Source organism: Narcine bancroftii, chromosome 5 (assembly GCF_036971445.1).
Source record: "Narcine bancroftii isolate sNarBan1 chromosome 5, sNarBan1.hap1, whole genome shotgun sequence".
Classification (NCBI taxonomy): Eukaryota; Metazoa; Chordata; class Chondrichthyes; order Torpediniformes; family Narcinidae; genus Narcine; species Narcine bancroftii.
The window spans coordinates 114,209,281-114,229,240 of NC_091473.1; the positions used below are offsets into that span (position 1 = coordinate 114,209,281).

The window sequence follows — 19,960 nt, forward strand, 5'->3', positions numbered from 1 at the left end:
GGAACACACCTTTTAACTTCCTCAACTAACATCAACTGTCTACTAGACATAAAATGCACATGAGAACCAAGAAATTGATTTCCTTCTCTCTTCTTACTTTCAAAACTCCCTTTGATTTTCTCCTTCCTCAGCTTTATGCTTTCCTAAGTTTATTAAAAATTGACTTTGCTTTTTGGCTTCCTCTCTTTTCTTCCTCCCTCTTCTATTTGTTTTTCTCCTTCTACTCTTTGTTTTTCTGCTTCTTCTTTTTGTTTCTCTGCTTCTTTCACCTGAATTCTGTTTTTCTAACTCATTCTGCCTTTCATCTTTCTCTCTCTCAATTCTATATTTTTCTAACTCCATTTGTCTCAGCTCGAACTGCTGCTCAAGAGATTTACTATCAGAAAAATATTTTGACTCCTCTCCAAAAATCTTCTCTTTTACATTATGTTCAATCATAATTCTTTGGATCTCAATTTTCCTCACTGATGCTTCTATCTCCATAAGTGCCAACTTTTGAACAATAAGCAACAACTCCTCCTTTTTCAGCCCCTTCAAATCTGCAAAGATTGGCAATTCTAAAAACTTATCTATATCCACTGCTGCTAATTCCACACACACAAGCCTTTTAATCGGCTTTGAAAAAGAAATTTAACCAAGCAAATTGAACAATCAGCTTCAATTTTGGTTGAATCGCAGATGAGGCCCCAATTTTGTTTCATACAAGACCAGCAGCAATATTAATTCACCAAGACAATGGTATCTTCAAAATGATCATTTTTATTAATAATAAAAAAATCTTACATAATAATAATTTAACCCTTCGATGCACAAGTGCATGTGTGAGAGAGAGATGTTCAGTCAGTTTTGTGTTGAAACTCAGATTCTTTAAATTGTTGCTCAAAAGTAATTATAGAGTAGGTGTGAGGCCTCAGACTTCTCAAAACTCATGAAGTTCTTGTAGAGTTGTTTTCAGTGAATTCTTTCTTCTTATGAATGAATTACCTCTATTGCATGGAGGTTTCAGAACTTATGCTTTCTTCCACAATAATTTCACAATCCCAGGCAAGGGTTACGTGAAGTGGCCATGTGAAAATGGACACAGTCCCTTTTCAAAAACACAGCTGCAGTGAGCGGCTTTTCCTTAACATTGATTTAGTGCATCTCCCATGATTAAAAGAATACAACACCAACAGTTTCTCTCTGACGGGAGACTACTGAATTTCTGACCTCAGATGTTTCTTGGTACAATATTAAAATGCAGCTTTTTGCAGTGTCAAAATCTCATGATATCACTGCTTTCTTTAAAGTTTCTTCAAACCACTTCAAATGTATGAATCGTGAACAGAGGACTCTGGCCTGTCTGCACAGGTCATTTAAGCAAAAACATGCATGTTTGAACAGATGCCATCTCTCAGTAAACACTATCGTCTTAGGCTCAATGAAGAATCACTTCAGTTTTTGTGGCTGTTTACACAGCTTTAGCCAACAATGTAATAGCAGGCATTTCGACTTTCAAAATGGTTTCTGTGAGTAAGGGTCTGTGTCCCTGTCCACCCTCAAAATCCCTTTACAAAGAAATAAGGACTCATACTTGTACGTGTGATGGAATTATGTTATAATCTGTAGTTAATTAGTCCCTAATTGAGTTTGTTGTTGAGGAGTCTGTTGCCTGAACCTGGTAGTGCAAGTCTTGTTGCACCTATAATTATTTTCTGATGGTAGCAGCGAGAACAGACCATGTGCTGAATACTCTCCAACAGCAGTGTTCCCTGCAGATGAACTCATTATTGGGGAGGATTTTTGCCTGTGATGTCCTGGGCTGTGTCCACTACCTTTTGGATGGCTTTACTAACAGGGGTATTGGTGTCCCCATACCAGACTATGATGCAGCCGGTCAGCAAACTTTCCACCATACATCTGTAGAAACTTGCCAGGTTTTCTGATGTCATACCAAACCTCCGCAAACTCCTGAAGAAGTCCCCAATGATAACTGGACGGTTTACTTCTGGCTTTCCTTCCCTTAAAGTCAACAATCAGCTTTTTAGGTTTGGTGACATTGGGTGCAAGGTTGTTATTAAAACCATTCAGCTAAGTTTTTAATCTCCATCCTGTATGTTGACTCATCCCCTTCCTTTATACAACCTACTACCGTGGTATCGTCATGCAAATTTGTAAATGGTGCTATTAATCCGAGCTGCACAGTCATGTACGTAAAGTGAGTAGAGAAGGAGGCTAAGAATGCAGCCCTTTGATGCGCCGGTACTGATGGAGAATATGGTGGGAAGTTCTTACCAATCTTCACTGATTGTGGTCTGGAGGTGAGGAAATCAATTATCCAATTATGCAGTGGGTTGTTAACTCCCAGGTCTTGGAGTTGCCAATCAGTTTTGAGGGGATGATGGTTTTAAATGCCAAACTGTAGTCAATAAAGAGCATCCTGATGTATGCATCCTTTCTGTCTAGATGTTCCAGGGCTTTGTTGCCTTGATAAGTAAACTGGAATGGATCCATTATCACTGCTCAGACAGGAGCTGATCTGCTTCATCACCACCCTTTCAAAACACTTCATCTCTGTTGATGTAAGTACAACTGATTGACAGTTGTTAAGGCAGGTTGGGCACCAGTTTGATCGACACCTGTTTGAAACAGGTGGGTACCATCCCCTGCTGGATATTGGTAAATACCTTGGTAAGTTGATCAGCACAGATCTTTAGCATTCAGCTAGGTACTCCATGTGGGCTGTATCCTCAGATATGGACAGGATGGGAACGACAGGGGATGTGAAGGTGTGGTTCTTTGCTGTTAATGCCTTCAAATCGGGCATAGAAACCATTGAGTTTCTTTAGGAGAGAAGTTTTGCTGTCAGAATAAAATAATGAATCTGTTGAAAGGACATCCATCCAATTGTTAATTCTGTTTTTTGCTCTGCGTAGACACTACCTGACCTGCTGAGTATTTATAGCACTTTCTGTTTTAATTTGAACATTTATAGTGTTCTGGTCAAGCTACTATTTCAATACTGTGTGCAGTTTAGTATTTGGAAATGAGAAATACTGAATGGGCTGGAGGCAATGCAGAAAACAGCCAAGAAGCTAATTTCAGGTAAAAGAAGTTTGACTTTTGAGAAAATCAAAGGGAAAAAAAATGGCATTATTGAACATTAGGAAGTGTTTCTAATCTTCAAAATTTGTCAAAGATCAACAGGAAAGTGTAAGGACTCATGCAGCAAGATTCTTCTCCACACATCCTGTTGAAAAGACCACAGAAATAAAATAATTTTGCACTGTAGATTAGGTTACAGTAATAGAGATTTTGTTATGAGACAACTAATCCACAGGAAACCAGACAGAAATGTGTTTAAGTCTCACTTGGGTCATTTGAGAATTTGAATTCTTTTTTAAAAAAAACTGTAATCAAAACTGTTGCAAGTAATAACAATGTCAGATTGTGATTAAAAATCCAAACTTCCCTATGAGAAAAAATTGTTGTCCACTATGATCTAATATAGTTCCTTGAGCAGTTGACTCTTAACTTTCCATTAAACAGCCTAAGTACCCAGATGTTTAGCATTCATAAGAAACAATGCCCCCTTTTCCCTGAAGAATGAATGCAAATTGCCAAAGCAGAAAGTGTGAAAGGATTTGACAAAACAGCTGGATGCTACAATGGATTGCTTCCTATCATCATCCCAGATGAATGAATTGCAAATGAGCCTTCCTTTTAATAATAAATTAATGATCTTATGATACTCATTAGCTCTGAGTAAAACAACACTGGTAATTCAAACAGCAATGATAATGTCAGTGAATAGTTAGGCTCTCCTTTGCTGGATTTAATCATTCCCTGGCACTTCGGTCATGAAGGATTTACTTCCCACATTATCAACCCATGCCTGAATGTTACTTACTGTAGGTCTTACCCCATCCAGGCACAAATTGCTTCATTTGTTGAGGAGTTATAAAAAGAACTGAGGGCAAAGTCTTTGTTGACCTCACCAAAGCCTTTGACACCGTGAGTAGGAAAAGGCTTTGGCAAATACTAGAGCACCTCGGATGCCCACCGAAGTTCCTCAACATGGTTATCCAACTGCACGAAAAGCAACAAGGTCGGGTCAGATACAGCAATGAGCACTCTGAACCCTTCTCCATTAACAATGGCGTGAAGCAAGGCTGCGTTCTCGCACCAACCCTCTTTTCAATCTTCTTCAGCATGATGCTGAAGCAAGCCATGAAAGACCTCAACAATGAAGACGCTGTTTACATCCGGTACCGCACGGATGGCAGTCTCTTCAATCTGAGGCGCCTGCAAGCTCACACCAAGACACAAGAGCAACTTGTCCGTGAACTACTCTTTGCAGACGATTCCGCTTTAGTTGCCCATTCAGAGCCAGCTCTTCAGCGCTTGATGTCCTGTTTTGCGGAAACTGCCAAAATGTTTGGCCTGGAAGTCAGCCTGAAGAAAACGGAGGTCCTCCATCAGCCAGCTCCCCACCATGACTACCACCCCACATCTCCATCGGGCACACAAAACTCAAAACGGTCAACCAGTTTACCTATCTCGGCTGCAAGGATCGACAATGAGATAGACAACAGACTCGCCAAGGCAAATAGCACCTTTGGAAGACTACACAAAAGAGTCTGGAAAAACAACCAACTGAAAAACCTCACAAAGATTAGCGTATACAGAGCCATTGTCATACCCACACTCCTGTTCGGCTCCGAATCATGGGTCCTGTACTGGCATCACCTACTGCTCCTAGAACGCTTCCATCAGCGTTGTCTCCGCTCTAACCTCAACATTCATTGGAGCGACTTCATCACCAACATCGAAGTACTCGAGATGGCAGAGGCCGACAACATCGAATCCACGCTGCTGAAGATCCAACTGCTCTGGGTAGGTCACGTCTCCAGAATGGAGGACCATCGCCTTCCCAAGATCGTGTTATATGGCGAGTTCTCCACTGGCCACCAAGACAGAGGTGCACCAAAGAAGAGGTACAAGGACTGCCTAAAGAAATCTCTTGGTTCCTGCCACATTGACCACCGCCACTGGGCCGATATCGCCTCAAACCGTGCATCTTGGCGCCTCACAGTTCGGCGGGCAGCAACCTCCTTTGAAGAAGACCGCAGAGCCAACCCTACTGACCAAAGACAAAGGAGGAAAAACCCAACACCCAACCCCAACCAACCAATTTTCCCTTGCAACCGCTGCAACCGTGCCTGCCTGTCCCGCATCAGACTTGTCAGCCACAAACGAGCCTGCAGCTGACGTGGACATTACCCCTCCATAAATCTTTGTCCGCGAAGCCAAGCCAAAGAAAGAATAAAAAGAACTGAACTCTGCACAATTTATCAGCAAACATTCCTACTTTTGCTGTTCTGATGAAGCAGCTAACGACTAAACATGGGACAATGCTGTGAGAAACACCTGCAGTGATGTCCTAGATGATAGGAATGTTCTTCCATTGATGATTGCTGACCACTGTGACCAGAGTTCTTTGATGCGTGGTCTGTGCTTGGATAAAGATTGTGATGAGATCTGAAGCTGAATTAGGCCCAATCTCCTCTCAATTCTCTGTCTGTACTTCTCAAATTACACATTGAACTTCTCTGTTTATGATTCTAATGCTGCAGGTACATGAAGATGGTACAAGGATAGATGGAAGTTAACTGAGCATTGAGTGAACTGCAAGAGGGCTGAAAACTGAGTTTGATTAAACAGACCATGAATTGCAATCGAGACAATTTACCGTAGTACTTTCTATAGTTTAAAAGAGTTGCTGTTCAACGAAAGTTAAGAGAACTGTGAAAGTTTTCATACTTTCAATTTTTGACAAGATCAATCTGATGGGGATTTGGTGAATTAAATGTTGTCATTGAAAGATGCGAAAAAAATTAAATTTGATTTAATTATGAATTTTAGGTCAATATTCTAACAGCACTGCTTCTTTAAATTGATTTTATAATTTTTACAATGACACGATCAATTTCATTTTTTTTACATGAAGATTGGGATTGATGGTGATCACTTTCTGCACAAACGAGTTCTTAATAGAAATGCTTTGTTCAATTTGTAATAAACCTCCTCAGAAGCCTGTAAATAATGGGTGCAGTTGAATTAGAAACTGACAGAGGGCATCAGGAATAGTCTCCTAACATGTGGAACCAAATCATGTTTAGCCCAAGGTATGATCAAAAAAACATTTTTTGTTCAATCACTGTGAAGACTTTTTTAAAGCCTTCGCATTTACAACCAGGCAAGGGATTAAAGAAAAAAATATATTCAACCCTCTCAGATCATTGTATATGCTATGTTAACAAGAGTCATGCATATAACAGAGACTGTAAATCTTTCTTGATCTTAAAAGTAAAACATCTGTACTGTGAGCATTAGTGTATATTTTATAAATGCAGCAAAGAGTGAACTACACTAATTTAAACTGAACTTCACCTCTAAAATCAATTAAACAAAAGTTGCAAGTATGTAAGATTTTTATTGGAGAACCTTTTAATTCGCACTAGATGCTGGTGATCTACAATCACCTTGTGTCAGGCACTCGTTCAATTACAATAATGAGACCATAACATAAGACATGGAATGTGCAGCATCAATGAAAAATAATCAGACTATGAATTTGCATGAGGAGCAAAATCCCAAATTTCATATTTGGTTGGAATTCCAAAATGAAACTTGCAAAAGATGAAGACTCTATCATGTCCATCACCATTTTTGAGAAGGGGAAAATCATATAAACAGTTCTTAAAAATAATTTTACTGGACTTAAGGGATACTCAGATGATTAGAAAAAATGTCCTCTGTAAAGAAAGCACATTAAAACATAAGCTCTGCAGAAAAGATGCCTCTAGCTGTGATGTGCTCTCCAAAAATGTGAATCTCCTAGGTGCTGAGCTAACAATTTGGGACAATAACAGCTTTTAGATGCAGTGTTTCACCTCTATTAACACACCCCAAGATGAAGCATATACCAGAAAAAAAAATGTATTGGAAACAAAGTCTTGAATTATATATTTGAAAACTGACAAGGAAGAAATTGAAACTAATTTTAATGATGAGCCACAATGTTTCGTTAACAGTATGAGTGTAAGAACTATATTAAGGCCGAATTTAACAGCCAGCTACGGAGGTCAAAGCAAGAGTTACAAACTATAGATCTAAATTTTAAATTTTCTTTATCTAATCATGCTTCAGTTAAATTTAGCATAGACATGAAAAAGAACAAAAATAAAATTGAAGTTATTAGAATAAGCATATTTTATTAGACAAAGACATGACATGGCAAAAAAGAGACAACAATGTGAGGAGTTTCAACAGGTTTACCATAACAATGTTTTCACAAACAAAATCGCAGGACTGCTAATGGTAGTGAATTAATGTGGGATATGAAAAGTCCAGTAGGTTTAGTCGGGCATTGAGAGCTCAATAGAGCAGGAAATATAAAAAGTTAAGGAGAGCAGAAGTGAAATTAAAGGGAAATTTGGAAAGCAATAAGAAGGCTTGAAAATTATACTGGCAAATGAAATTAAAGAAAATCCAAAAATGTTTCAAAACGACATCAAGAGCAAGACAATAATAAAAGGTAAGAGTGTGGCCTAACAGGAATCAATGAAGAAACCAGAGTGCAGAGTGGGGAGTAGTGGCCAAGATTTTTAATTATGATTTTGTGAATGACTTCACTAGAGGAAAGGATATTTCTGATGTAGTTACAGTGGATGAGTGTGAAATATTGGATGGGGTAAACATTGCAACACAAAAGCATTGTGACAGATATTATATCTATTATATATATAAATATGTTTTCTAAAAGATAGATTGTGGGGAGTTTAGAGAGTAGGTCACTTCACAAAGCAACACTTCGCATCTCATTTAAAATGCTGAAAGTGAGACACTGAGACACCACCGTGACAGAGGTGCACCAAAGAAGAGGTACAAGGACTGCCTAAAGAAATCTCTTGGTGCCTGCCACATTGACCACCGCCACTGGGCTGATATCGCCTCAAACCGTGCATCTTGGCGCCTCACAGTTCGGCGGGCAGCAACCTCCTTTGAAGAAGACCGCAGAGCCCACCTCACTGACAAAAGACAAAGGAGGAAAAACCCAACACCCAACCCCAACCAACCAATTTTCCGCTGCAACCGTGTCTGCCTGTCCCGCATTGGACTTGTCAGCCACAAACGAGCCTGTAGCTGACATGGACATTTACCCCTCCATAAATCTTTGTCCGCGAAGCCAAGCCAAAGAAAGAAAAGCTATTTTGGAAATGCTTTGCTAAGGAACTTCAAAAGCAGGTGAAAATGAAACAGTCCACATTCAGAGACTGATAAGCTTTCAGAGACTGGGTCTTGAGTCCTGCAAAGAGGGTCATGTGGTTTTGCAAGCAGAGAGAGAGAGAAAAAAGACCAAACAGGCTTTCTCTAAGAAAAAGAGAGAGAGAGAGAGAGAGAGAGAATTCAGTTGGAGTTCTGCAGCGTCTTTTGGAAGTTGCAGCATGACAACAAGCTGGTAGCTTGCTTGAAAACCCCATTTGGAAGACAGATTGTGAGTTCTGAGTTCAGCCTGTTGAAAACCCTTGTGGTCCTTACAAGAGGAAAAGGCTGGCTAGAGTGTTTCTCCTGAAATAAGGGAAACAAGAAACTCTGTGGTGATCTGGAAGAAAAGGTTATCGTTTGGAAAACCATGATGGGGCAAGTTTCTTCGGCAAGACAGTGAAGTGGCTGATTAGAGGAAATCAGTTGGTGTGTGTCCAACGAACAAAAAATCTCTATCTGAAACCGAAAAACTTCCTAAGCAGTAACCATTTACCTTTTCACTAGAGCCACCGCCAGTGGGCTGATATCGCCTCAAACCGTGCATCTTGGCGCCTCACAGTTCGGCGGGCAGCAACCTCCTTTGAAGAAGACCGCATAGCCCACCTCACTGACAGAAGACAAAGGAGGAAAAACCCAAAACCCAACCCCAACCAACCAATTTTCCCCTGCAACCGCTGCAACCGTGTCTGCCTGTCCCGCATCGGACTTGTCAGCCACAAACGAGCCTGCAGCTGACATGGACATTTACTCCCTCCATAAATCTTCGTCCGCGAAGCCAAGCCAAAGAAGAAGAGAGCCTGGTGAAAATTCTGAAATGTTAAATTCTGCGTACAGTATAAGAATTGCCTGATACTGGTGAAATTGGAGGAATGAGAAGTGAGATTGGACTGTGAATCAAAGAACCTTCCTGAACTTGTACACACATTACATACACGTCCACTTAGAATTAGAAGTTAGATTTAGTTAAGTTAATAGTAATAAGTTGGAGTTTGATATTCTTTTTATGTTTAAAGAAAGTTAAAAGTGACTTTTGTTTAAGTAACCATTTGTCATGGTGAATTTCTATTGCTGTTGGGATTTAGGGTCCTCTGGGCTCATAACGGCATGAATTAATTTTGCCTCTTTGAAAAGGGTAAGTAACCAGGGCTGAATGAAATACAGTACATTTTCCCCATATCCGAAAAGCTTGGGACTGTACATTTTTTGGTTAACTGGATTTTTTGGATAACTAAATAAGTAGATTTACAGCATCGAGTCCACGCTGCTGAAGATCCAGCTGCGCTGGATGGGTCACGTCTCCAGAATGGAGGACCATCGCCTTCCCAAGATCGTGTTATATGGCGAGCTCTCCACTGGCCACCGTGACAGAGGTGCACCAAAGAAAAGGTACAAGGACTGCCTAAAGAAATCTCTTGGTGCCTGCCACATTGACCACCGCCAGTGGGCTGATAACGCCTCAAACCGTGCATCTTGGCGCCTCACAGTTTGGCGGGCAGCAACCTCCTTTGAAGAAGACCGCAGAGCCCACCTCACTGACAAAAGGCAAAGGAGGAAAAACCCAACACCCAACCCCAACCAACCAATTTTCCCCTGCAGCCGCTGCAACCGTGTCTGCCTGTCCCGCATCGGACTTGTCAGCCACAAACGAGCCTGCAGCTGACGTGGACTTTTTACCCCCTCCATAAATCTTCGTCCGCGAAGCCAAGCCAAAGAAATAAGTAGCATCAACATCAGTTAATGGAAGAAAACGGATGATCAGCTGTCACCCGTCCCTGACACCTCCCCACCGCCTTCGGTGATCCCTGACATCTCCCTACCACTGTCATCTATCCTGCCCGGGAGCCCAAGATCCCCACTCCTGCCCGGAAGGCTGATCTCCTTGATGATGGCGGGACAGCAGAGAACCAAGAGCAGTGGAGAGTAAAGAAGAAATGGAAAGAGAGAGGGGAGGGAGTTACCTGAAACGAGGACAATCTTCCCACATGCTGCCTGGCCTGCCGACTTCCTTTAGTCACTCACTGATGGCTCAAGATTTCAGCCTGCTCCTCTGAGCTGGCATCCAGCATCTGTCTTCCCAGTTGGTTCTGAGCTCTGATGTTACCAAACTGGCGCAAACAGCGTTTCAGAGCCCCACCTGAGCATGTCGGGTGTATTTTTTTCAACTTGTGATGTCATGTTGCCATCAAAAAAAAGTTTGGATAATTGAACTTTTTGCTTCAGATACGGGGAAACATTCTGTATTTCCTAGAGTATTAAAAGAAGCAAAGGAGGAAAATGTTGAAGCTCTGACTACTTTTATTGAATCCTCACCAGCCACAGGAGTGGTGTCATATGTTTGGATTTTAGGAAGACCTTTGATAAGGTCCCACATGATAGGCTGTTCAAAAAACTCATGTAGTATAGGAGCAATACAAAAGCACAAGATTCGAGGAAGAGTAGCATTTGACTCCATGGTTTGGCTCAGTGGCAGGAAGCAAAGAATAACTTCACCAGTGCAGTTCCACAAGGTTCAGTACTCAGTCCCATTTTTTTTCTGCAATGAAGTTTTCAGATGATGCAATCAAAAATTAGCCATCAAGTGGGTAGGAGGATAAAAGTGGTGAGAAACCGGTGAGCAAAAAAAGAGGCAAACCAAAATTTAATCGATTGAAGTGTGAGGTAATGTACTTGGGGAAGAGCAACAAAATAAAGGAATAAAGAGAATTGTATGGAGAATAAAAAGTCATTAGAGTGTATATCAGAGGTAGCAGGATAAGATCAATATGGTGGTTAATAGCATACAAGATACTTTTATTTATTAGGTGAGGCATGGAATGCAAGGACAGAAAGATTACAGAAGAATGTGATGACAGCTTGATGCTGCTCACAGTTAATCCTGTGACAGGAAATCACAATAGTAGAGGAGAGATGATTTATGAGAATGTTGCAAGGATTGAAAATGTTAACTGTGTAGAAACATTGGAATAGAGAAATCTGAAGGAAGACATAATTGAAGAGTTTATGATTATGGGAAACATGTTGAGGACATTTCTCTTGGCAGAGGGATCTAAAATAAGGGACTTTATTGTCAGAAATTTTAGATGGGAGGTGAGGAATAGAAATAGGACTTTCATCCATATGGTCGTAAGGGGTTTGGAATTCAGTGCCTCAAAGTATGATAGAGGCAGAAACTCTCATAACATTTGAAAAGTCCTTGGATGTATACATGAGCTGTGAACTGCAATTTTCCATAACATAAGGTAAAAAAATAAATAAGAGTATTCATACTTGGCATTTCTACTTTATGAGTAAGATTGGACACAGAATCATAGTGTCACATGTTTAAACAGCACAGCAATAGACCCTTCAGTCCAACTCATCTATGCCAACCCCAGTGCCTTCCTGAGCTTGATCCATTTACCTGTATATGGCCCATATCCCTCCATACATTTCCTCTCCATGTAGCTCCCCAAATGTCTTTTCAACATTGTAATTGTATCTCACTCTACCACTTCCTTTGGCAGCTTGTTCCATATATTCACCCCATCTATGTGAAAAACGTCCCCAGGACTCAATTATTGATTGTGTACATCTGGCCCTGGTTTAACTTCACATAATTTTCCACATGTCTGAGTTAAATTCTACCTTCTATTCTTTGGCCCATTTTTTGCAGTCAATTGTGATTATGTTATAACCTTATCCACTGTGCACCACACCACCAATTTTGATATAATCCCACAAACCAACCTACATTCTCACCCAAATCATTCATAGATATGACAAATAACAGGAGGCCAAGCTGCATTACCTGTAGCACACCACTGATCACAAACCACCAATTCTACTCCCCCTCTGTCTTCTTCCAAGCTAATGTAGTCAATTGGCTAACGATCCCATCTTATCTAATTGTCCAGGTCAGCCTACCATATGGGATCTTGACAAAGGTCTGGCTAAACTCCATGTCCACCCTTCCCTCATCAATCCCCTTGGTTACCTCTGCAAAAATACTCGATCAAATTGAGACACAATTTCCCACTTACAAAATTATGCTGACTATGTCTTATCAGTCCTTCCCTTTCCAAATGCAGGTAGCTCCTGTCTCTTGAAATCTCCTCAAAAAGCTTACCCTCCACTGATGTTCAGTTTACCAGCTTGTAGTTCCCTGGCTTGTTCATTCTTTGCCTATTCATTGAATAAGGGCTCAGGCCCAAAATGTCAGCAATATATTTTTTAATCTCCTATGGATGCTGCAAGACCAGCTGAGCTCCACCAGCATTTCGATGTGTTTTTTTTTCTACAATCACAGTATCTGCTGACTTTGTGTTTCACTCTTGCTCTTCCAGCCATTCTTAAATAAATACACAATATTAGCCACCCTCCAGTCTTCTGGTGCCTCGCTTGTGGTTTTGGAAGATACAAAAATCTCTGCCAGAACACCAGCTGAGAATACACTTGGCCAGCCAAGAATTTATCCACTTCTATGATCCTCAAGATCATCAAGATATTATACAATGTATATGACAATGAATTCATTATGATTAACAATCCCTCTTTTGTATTTTGTATATGTTTTGGAACATCTCTTCCCTGAATTCGCTTGATTTCATTACCTTCTCCATGGTAAATTTAAATGAGAATTACCCATGTAAGTTTCTGCTCAACTCCTGTAGCTCCACAAATAAACAGTCATATTATATTTTAAGGGGAACTAAGGGCTCCTTAGTTAATCTTTTGTTCTTAATACACTTGAAAAATATATTAGCATTATAAATTTGATCTTTTAAAAAATTTTTACACCTACAGCACGGTAACAGGCCCTTTCAGCCCACGAGCCCATGCTGCCCAATTACACCCAAATGACGTACAATCCCCAGTATATTATTAACCTGTACCTTACCTGCCAAAGCTCGCTTGTGTCCCCTTTTGGCCCTCCTGATTTCCCTCTTTGTGTACTCTTACACTTAAGGAGTACACTCTAACAGGAACATGTTGGCCCTGAACTTCCCCATCTCGCTTTTAAAAGCCGTCCTACTTGCTAGATGTTCCTTTACCTGCTGACAGCCTCTCCCAAAATACTTCTTACAAGTTCCTGTCTGATGCAATTACAATTAGCTTTGACTTTTTAAGTTCTTATCGTATGAGCAGCAGGAAACCAAATTAGGCAGGGTAAATAACAGGCAGCTGATTTGCTCATATTGCATCCCTGCTCTTATTACATGTGGCAGGAAAAGCAAACATGTTAGGATCACACAGGCCATACTCTTTAGGTTCTAAAGTATTCAACGTATCACATTTTTCTTGTATAAAAGCATTGCAACAATAATCTGTCGAATATCAACAAGCAAAAATTTTAGATAGAACCTTAATTTCATGAAACTGTCATGGCAATGAATAAGCAAAAAACAATTTACTAATTACAGAATTGTAGTTTTACTTTATTTTGATTAAGACCAATTTCCAGTACACCTTGACTGTGTTTGAAATACAGTAATATAACATGCATATCTGGGCTTTCATCGGCATTGTCCGAGTTTGTTGATGATTTTCAATGAATAGTCACTTTAATTTACTCACCGATCCCACTATGTAGTTTTCCAATGTGTTGCAAATTCAACCCTTTGATCATGAATGGCAGTCCATTCTTTGGATAATTTCCCATGGCAAAGCTATAGGCCTGCAAAACAAATCAAAGAGATATAAAGAATTAGGGGAAAGAAAAATTCATTGGATGTTGGAAAACACTTAGAGGCCAGACAGAATGAAGGCAGAGAAAAACAGACCAAACATCTCAGATCAATAAATTTCCATCAGAATTGGAGGATGAAAGAAATTTAAAATATTTAACAAGAGTAACTATAAAGATAGAGGTTGAGGTTGATATAGTAGGGTCATTTAAAAGACTCATATACAAGTACATGGATGTAAGAAAAATAGGGGTTTATGGACAGTGAAGGAGGGAAGCGTTAAATTGATCACGGAGTAGGTTTATGTGTGTCATCACAATATTGTGGGACAAAAGGCCTGTTCTACACTGAAATACAAAGCCAGAATAAATGGGGAAAGGAAATAGCAGAGAAAATGGTTTGTGGTAGAGTGGAAGACAAGAATTATTTAAGGGCAAAAGCAACAATGTGACAGAGTGACTTTTATCCTTGCAAATATTCCTCTGACTTTATCCGGGTTGCATAAAATTCAGAAGAAAGCTAAAATAGAGAAACTTAGCAAATTGTAATACATTTGGTGGATGGTAGATATGATAGCTATATTGTTAGTAGAGGTGAAATATGGAGTCTAGTGGCAGAATTTCTTCGTCCTAGATGGGACATTAAATTGAAAGGGATTGCACAGCATGGAACAGACCCTTTACCCCAACTCATCCATGTCAACCAAGTTTACATTCATTCCTTTGCATGAGTTTGGCCATTACCTTTTCAGCTCTTCCAACCTATAAATATGCGCAAATGTCTTTTAAATATCAAAATTGAACCCACTTTAATAGTTTTCTCTGGTAGCTCATTCCAGATACCAACTACTCTCCAAGTGAAAAAGTTGCCCTTTCGGTCCCTCTTAAATCAACCCCCACTCCACCACCGTCAACTTAAACCATGCTCTTTAGTTCTACAGTCATTTACCATGGGGAGGAAACTATGAACATTCACTTTTTCTATGCCCTTCTTGATTTTACAAACCTCCAAAAGATAGCCTCAGCCTTCTTTGCTTCAGGGAATAAAAACCAGTCTCTCTAATCCCTCCTTATAACTTAAGCCCACCACATCCTGGTAAATCCCCTCCACAATACTTCCAATTTATTGATATCCTTTCCCTAACTGGGCAATCAGAATTGCACACAAGTGTGGTCATACCACTGCCTTGAACAATTGAATCATGGGGTCCATATTTTGCGACTCAAAACCTCACCCAACAAAGACAAGTATGCCAAATGCCTTCTTCACCACACTTCCCCTGAGTTACTACTTTCTTGGAACTATGCACCTGCACCCCTAAGTATCTCTGACTTACTCCCCTCTGACTTCTTCCATTATCCCAACCTTGAATTCAATTAGCCAATTCTCATTGGATCATATGTAATCTAACCTTCTGGACTCTTAGACACATGGATGCAAGAAAAATAGAGGGTGTGATGTAGGAAAAACTAAGATTGTTGTGGAGTAGGTTTACCTAGGTAAGCACAACGTTGTGGGCTGAAGGACCTGTACAAGGACACCACAGATGTCGGCAGAATCACAAACGACAATGAGGAGGCATACAGGAGGGAGATAGATCAGCTCATTGAATGGTGTCACAGCAACAACCTTGCACTCAACGTTAGCAAAACCAAGGAGATGAATGTAGATCTCAGAGGAAATCAGGAGAACACGAAACAGTCCTCATCGAGGGGTCAATGGTGCAGAAGGTCAAAAACATCAAATTTCTGGGTGACAACATCACTGAAGATCTGTCCTGGAGCTTCCATGTTGATGCAATCATGAAGAAGGCTTACCGGCAGCTATACTTCATGAGGTGTTTGAGGAGATTCGATATGTCACCGAAGACTCTCGAAAACTTATACAAGTGAACCATGGAGAGCATTCTGGCTGATTGCATCACTGTCTGGTACAGGGGTGCATATGTTCAGGACAATTAAAAAAAACTCTGGAGAGTTGTTAACTTGGCCTGCGACGTCACAGGCACCAGACCACTCCGTCGAGGACTTCTACAATAGGCAGTCTTAAGAAAGCAGCCTCTATCCCCAAGGACCCCACCATCCAGGCCATGCCTTCTTCACTCTGGGCTACGATCTGGAAAAGGCTAAAGACGAGCACTCAGCAGCACAAGGTCAGCTTCTTCCCTGCTACCATCAGATTCCTGAATGATCAATGAACCAAAGACACTGCCTTCCTTTGACTTTTTGTACACTATTTTTATTTAGTTTTTTTTGTATGGTTTATATGAATGTTTGCACTGTGAGAAGCTGCTGCAAAACAATGAATTTTGTAACTTGTTCATGATAATAAATTCTGATTCTGATACCATGCTGCAATATTCTATGTTCGGACTAATTTGCCACAGAGGGTCTTGGAAAAATCCATCTATAAACAATGTCCTCCACCTTCGTCACTTCTTCAAAATGCTATCGGATTCAAAACACATGATCTCCCATGCCTGAAGCCATCTGTCGACCTCCAATCAGTCCCTGCCTGTCAAATGCTTTTAGGTCATGTCCCTCAGAATTCCCTCTATTGACCACTGACACCAAGCTCACATCTTTTATTCCCTGGGTTTTTTTTTTCCGGTTTGTTACAGATTTATTCTCCAGATGCACATTGAGCATTCCATTATATTCAAAACTGGCATTGTGTAATTGGTTTTATGGTTGTGTTGTTTGGGAGAAAGCAAGGTAATTCATTCTTTCAAAGAGCTAGCCGTTGTAGAGCTCTTCTATGGTATAAATGTAATCAGCTTGCTGTAAGATCAAGCATGAACATTACTTGGTTTTATTGTAATGTTTCTTTAAAATAGAGGGAATATGAATAGACTGGAAAGCTGTGAAATGGAAAGATGAAGAAGAGGAAGATGGCTGGATAATCCCTTCTGACTCCATGAATAGCTTTCAAGAACAAAAATGATCTTTTGCCTCAATCTTTGCATTGAGACATTGTTGAATTTTTTCCCCCCATTCCCTCTCAATTTCTGTTTTAGGGTTTACACTCTTTAACAAGGAACCGGTCACTTCTTATTTAAAACCTTTGCTGTAAGGAAATGCAGCAATTTATGCAGAATAAAATTTCAAATGATGATACTTGAGGTAAGAGCATAACTATTGAGTTTAGACCCAAATATCTATTGCACCAATAGGTGGATAAATATACCTCTAGTTTACTGCAGTATATATAATGAAATTTGGGCCATGCATTGGCCTTTGTTTTGTGCCATTCCTTCAAATCAACAGTTATAATGGACATTCAACATTATACAATTATCCTGAAGTGAATATTGGTGGAGAAAGTTCATTGGAGTGTACTCCTGTGGCAGTTCAGATGACACATTCTAGAAATAGTAAAGTTTGAAACCAGATTCTTTTTTTTGTATAATTTCTCAGAGTATACCCTTTCCTTTCTCCTTCCCTTTTCAGCAGAGCATGTGCATCAGAAAATAACCCATTGTAATCATTAAGAAGTAACTTGAGGAAAATAAATGAAATACAATGGCACAATTCAGAGTTTGACAAACACCTCAACACAGAAACGTCAAGGCTTAATAAGACAATCCAACCTTAGATTTTTTTTTAGTGAGGGTTATTTTATTCCATTTTCACTGAGATTATCATGAACTGAAATCTTGTTCTGGCACTTGATATGAATTGCAGTGACATTACAGAATGATACAAATGAATCAAATGCTTTATGGATGATACAAACTTCTATTCCCCTGTCCGAAACAGCACAAGTTTCATACCATTCTTCAATTTGATAAGGTTCATGTTTGACAGCAGCTGTACAACACAAGAGTATAATTTTAATACATTTCTTTTTAAATGTTAAGAAACAGAGTGGTTAAAGGCATCTGATCACTTCAGGGGTAAAGATACAGCAAAGAATCATGGTCATAGGTAGTCAGATATGCATCTTGGCATTTTGCTCAATGGTCAGAGAACATGCTTGCTCCAGGCATCTCTCTGTATGAGTCTACTCGTACTCTGGTCGGTGTAAATGTCAGCAACATGTCTTACTGCATTCTGAGTAGCAGGTAGCCACAGGGGGTCTAGTACATAACAAGACAAGGGGAATACAGCAACATCTAGCTGGTTATTGCATTAAGAATCAGAAAATTAAAATTAAAAAAAAATATTTCAAACTAAATCTCAGCATTTGTTTGATCTTTGCTCTCTGGAGCATTCTATAATTGATCCCAGTTAATGGAGCTGGGAACTGCTAGGGTGAAGATAATTCTTTATAGAAAGGATTTTCTTAAACAACAATTGATTCCTGAAGTTTTTAAATCAGTGCAGATTTGCTTTGTTTAATGGAGATAGTCTGATAAATGAGATGATTCTGTTTCCACCAGTGTATTCTGATTAGCCAGCTTCAAATGAATCAATCACATTATGGTCATAAAAAGCACATGTTTGTGTATGTTTTATTGTGATGGTGGGAGAGATAATGTTTGGAAATATAGAAATAAAACCTGGAAAACTTGCATCATTAGGTTTTTTTGTAGCTGCCACAACTAATGCACTACAATCAGATAAATAGGTACTTTTGCTATTTACTTGAACGTGTCATTAAACATAATAATGGCTTAGATTTGGTAGCAGTAATGACAGCTGTCATCGTGTTAGGAAATTGACAGCAACTTCTGAACTTCCATGCGTGCATTATTTAAACACAAAAATCCTGAGGATGCTGTTCTTCTTCATAGGCTAGGTGTTGAAGCTTTCTCTCAAGTAGGCAAGAAAGCATTTGAAATTAATTGAAAGTACTTGAGAATTACACCTGCTGATGATCCCAAAAATTGTTTTTATTTCACAAGATCTGAGCAGAATTGTAAAAGGTATATTAAGTGAACCATCTGGCTCAAACAGCCTCATTTTGTGTCAGCACATTCTAGTTCCCTCAAATAAATATTTCAAATGAAAAATATTTTAAAGAATTCCATATTTTTTTAAAATGACATTCCATCTACACGATCATGTGCATTTTTTCTAATTTAGAATTCTTCAGAAGGTAAGAAATATTAAAGTTGTTCCTTTTGCTTTCTGAACTGCTACTTATTCTTCAATTTTTTTTACCTGCTGAGACAGCTACTGGATATCTTGGGATTCAGTGAAGTGCTATTGACGGAAACAAACACAAGGATTGTTCTCACCACAGCAATCATCACAATCATATGCACCTATTCTCTCTTAAATGCAGATAAGAAAACAGAGCTGCTTCAAGGATTCCTTTTATTGTCACATTACAATATTAAAAATGAAATAAATCATAATATACTTAAACTTTTTTCTGCCCTAAAGCAAAGAGTTGCCATGAGATTGGCGCAGGGCCCCTCACAATAGGAGAGAGTCCCTTCAGAGACAATGAGTGTCAATAGATTCGCCTCCATCGCACCTGCAGCCTCTTTAGCCTTTAGCCGCACCAACTCCAGCTCAAATCAATGGCATCCCGAGCTCCTGATCTAAACCTCCAATACATTCTGGTTCCAATAACTGGTTCCATGAGATAGAATCCAGCAGCCCGCAGGGCTGTGTGGGTCCTGCAACAGCAAGTCACCGGCAGTCTGTGTGAGTCTTCGCATGCAAGTTCCCAACAGCCCATGGCCTTATTATTATTCAAATTAATTTTATTCTAATATGAGCCGAGTTTTTACAAGGAGCTAATTTCAGATTTATTCATGTCCATGTTTGCACTCAAGCTCAGGTGAAGGAAACCTCAAAAAGAACAGAATGTATTAAGTAAAAGAACTGAATTGAGTTGTTTATTGTCGCATGTACTGTTGTTTTGTATGCTATCCATGCAAGGGCACCCATACAGTGCAAAAATAAAACAAAGTGCAGGATGTAGTGTTACAGTAAGTCAAAAAGTGTAGTGTGTATTGGTACTAGGATAAAGTGCAGGATTTAGAAAAAAAATACAGTTCAACAGAGAATAATAATAGCCCAAAAGTTCACATT

General features: G+C 39.7%; 1 protein-coding gene across 15 annotated transcripts in view; it reads right to left on the reverse strand.

Annotated features, from left to right (window-relative positions):
• LOC138763888 (ERI1 exoribonuclease 3-like) overlaps positions 1-19,960 on the reverse strand; it is a 453,927-nt gene that overhangs the window by 217,593 nt on the left and 216,374 nt on the right. For all 15 annotated transcript variants that reach the window (XM_069938825.1, XM_069938823.1, XM_069938827.1 and 12 more), the window contains one exon: positions 13,864-13,963. In XM_069938825.1, the coding sequence (XP_069794926.1) occupies positions 13,864-13,963 (100 nt within the window). The remainder of the gene's footprint in view (positions 1-13,863; positions 13,964-19,960) is intronic.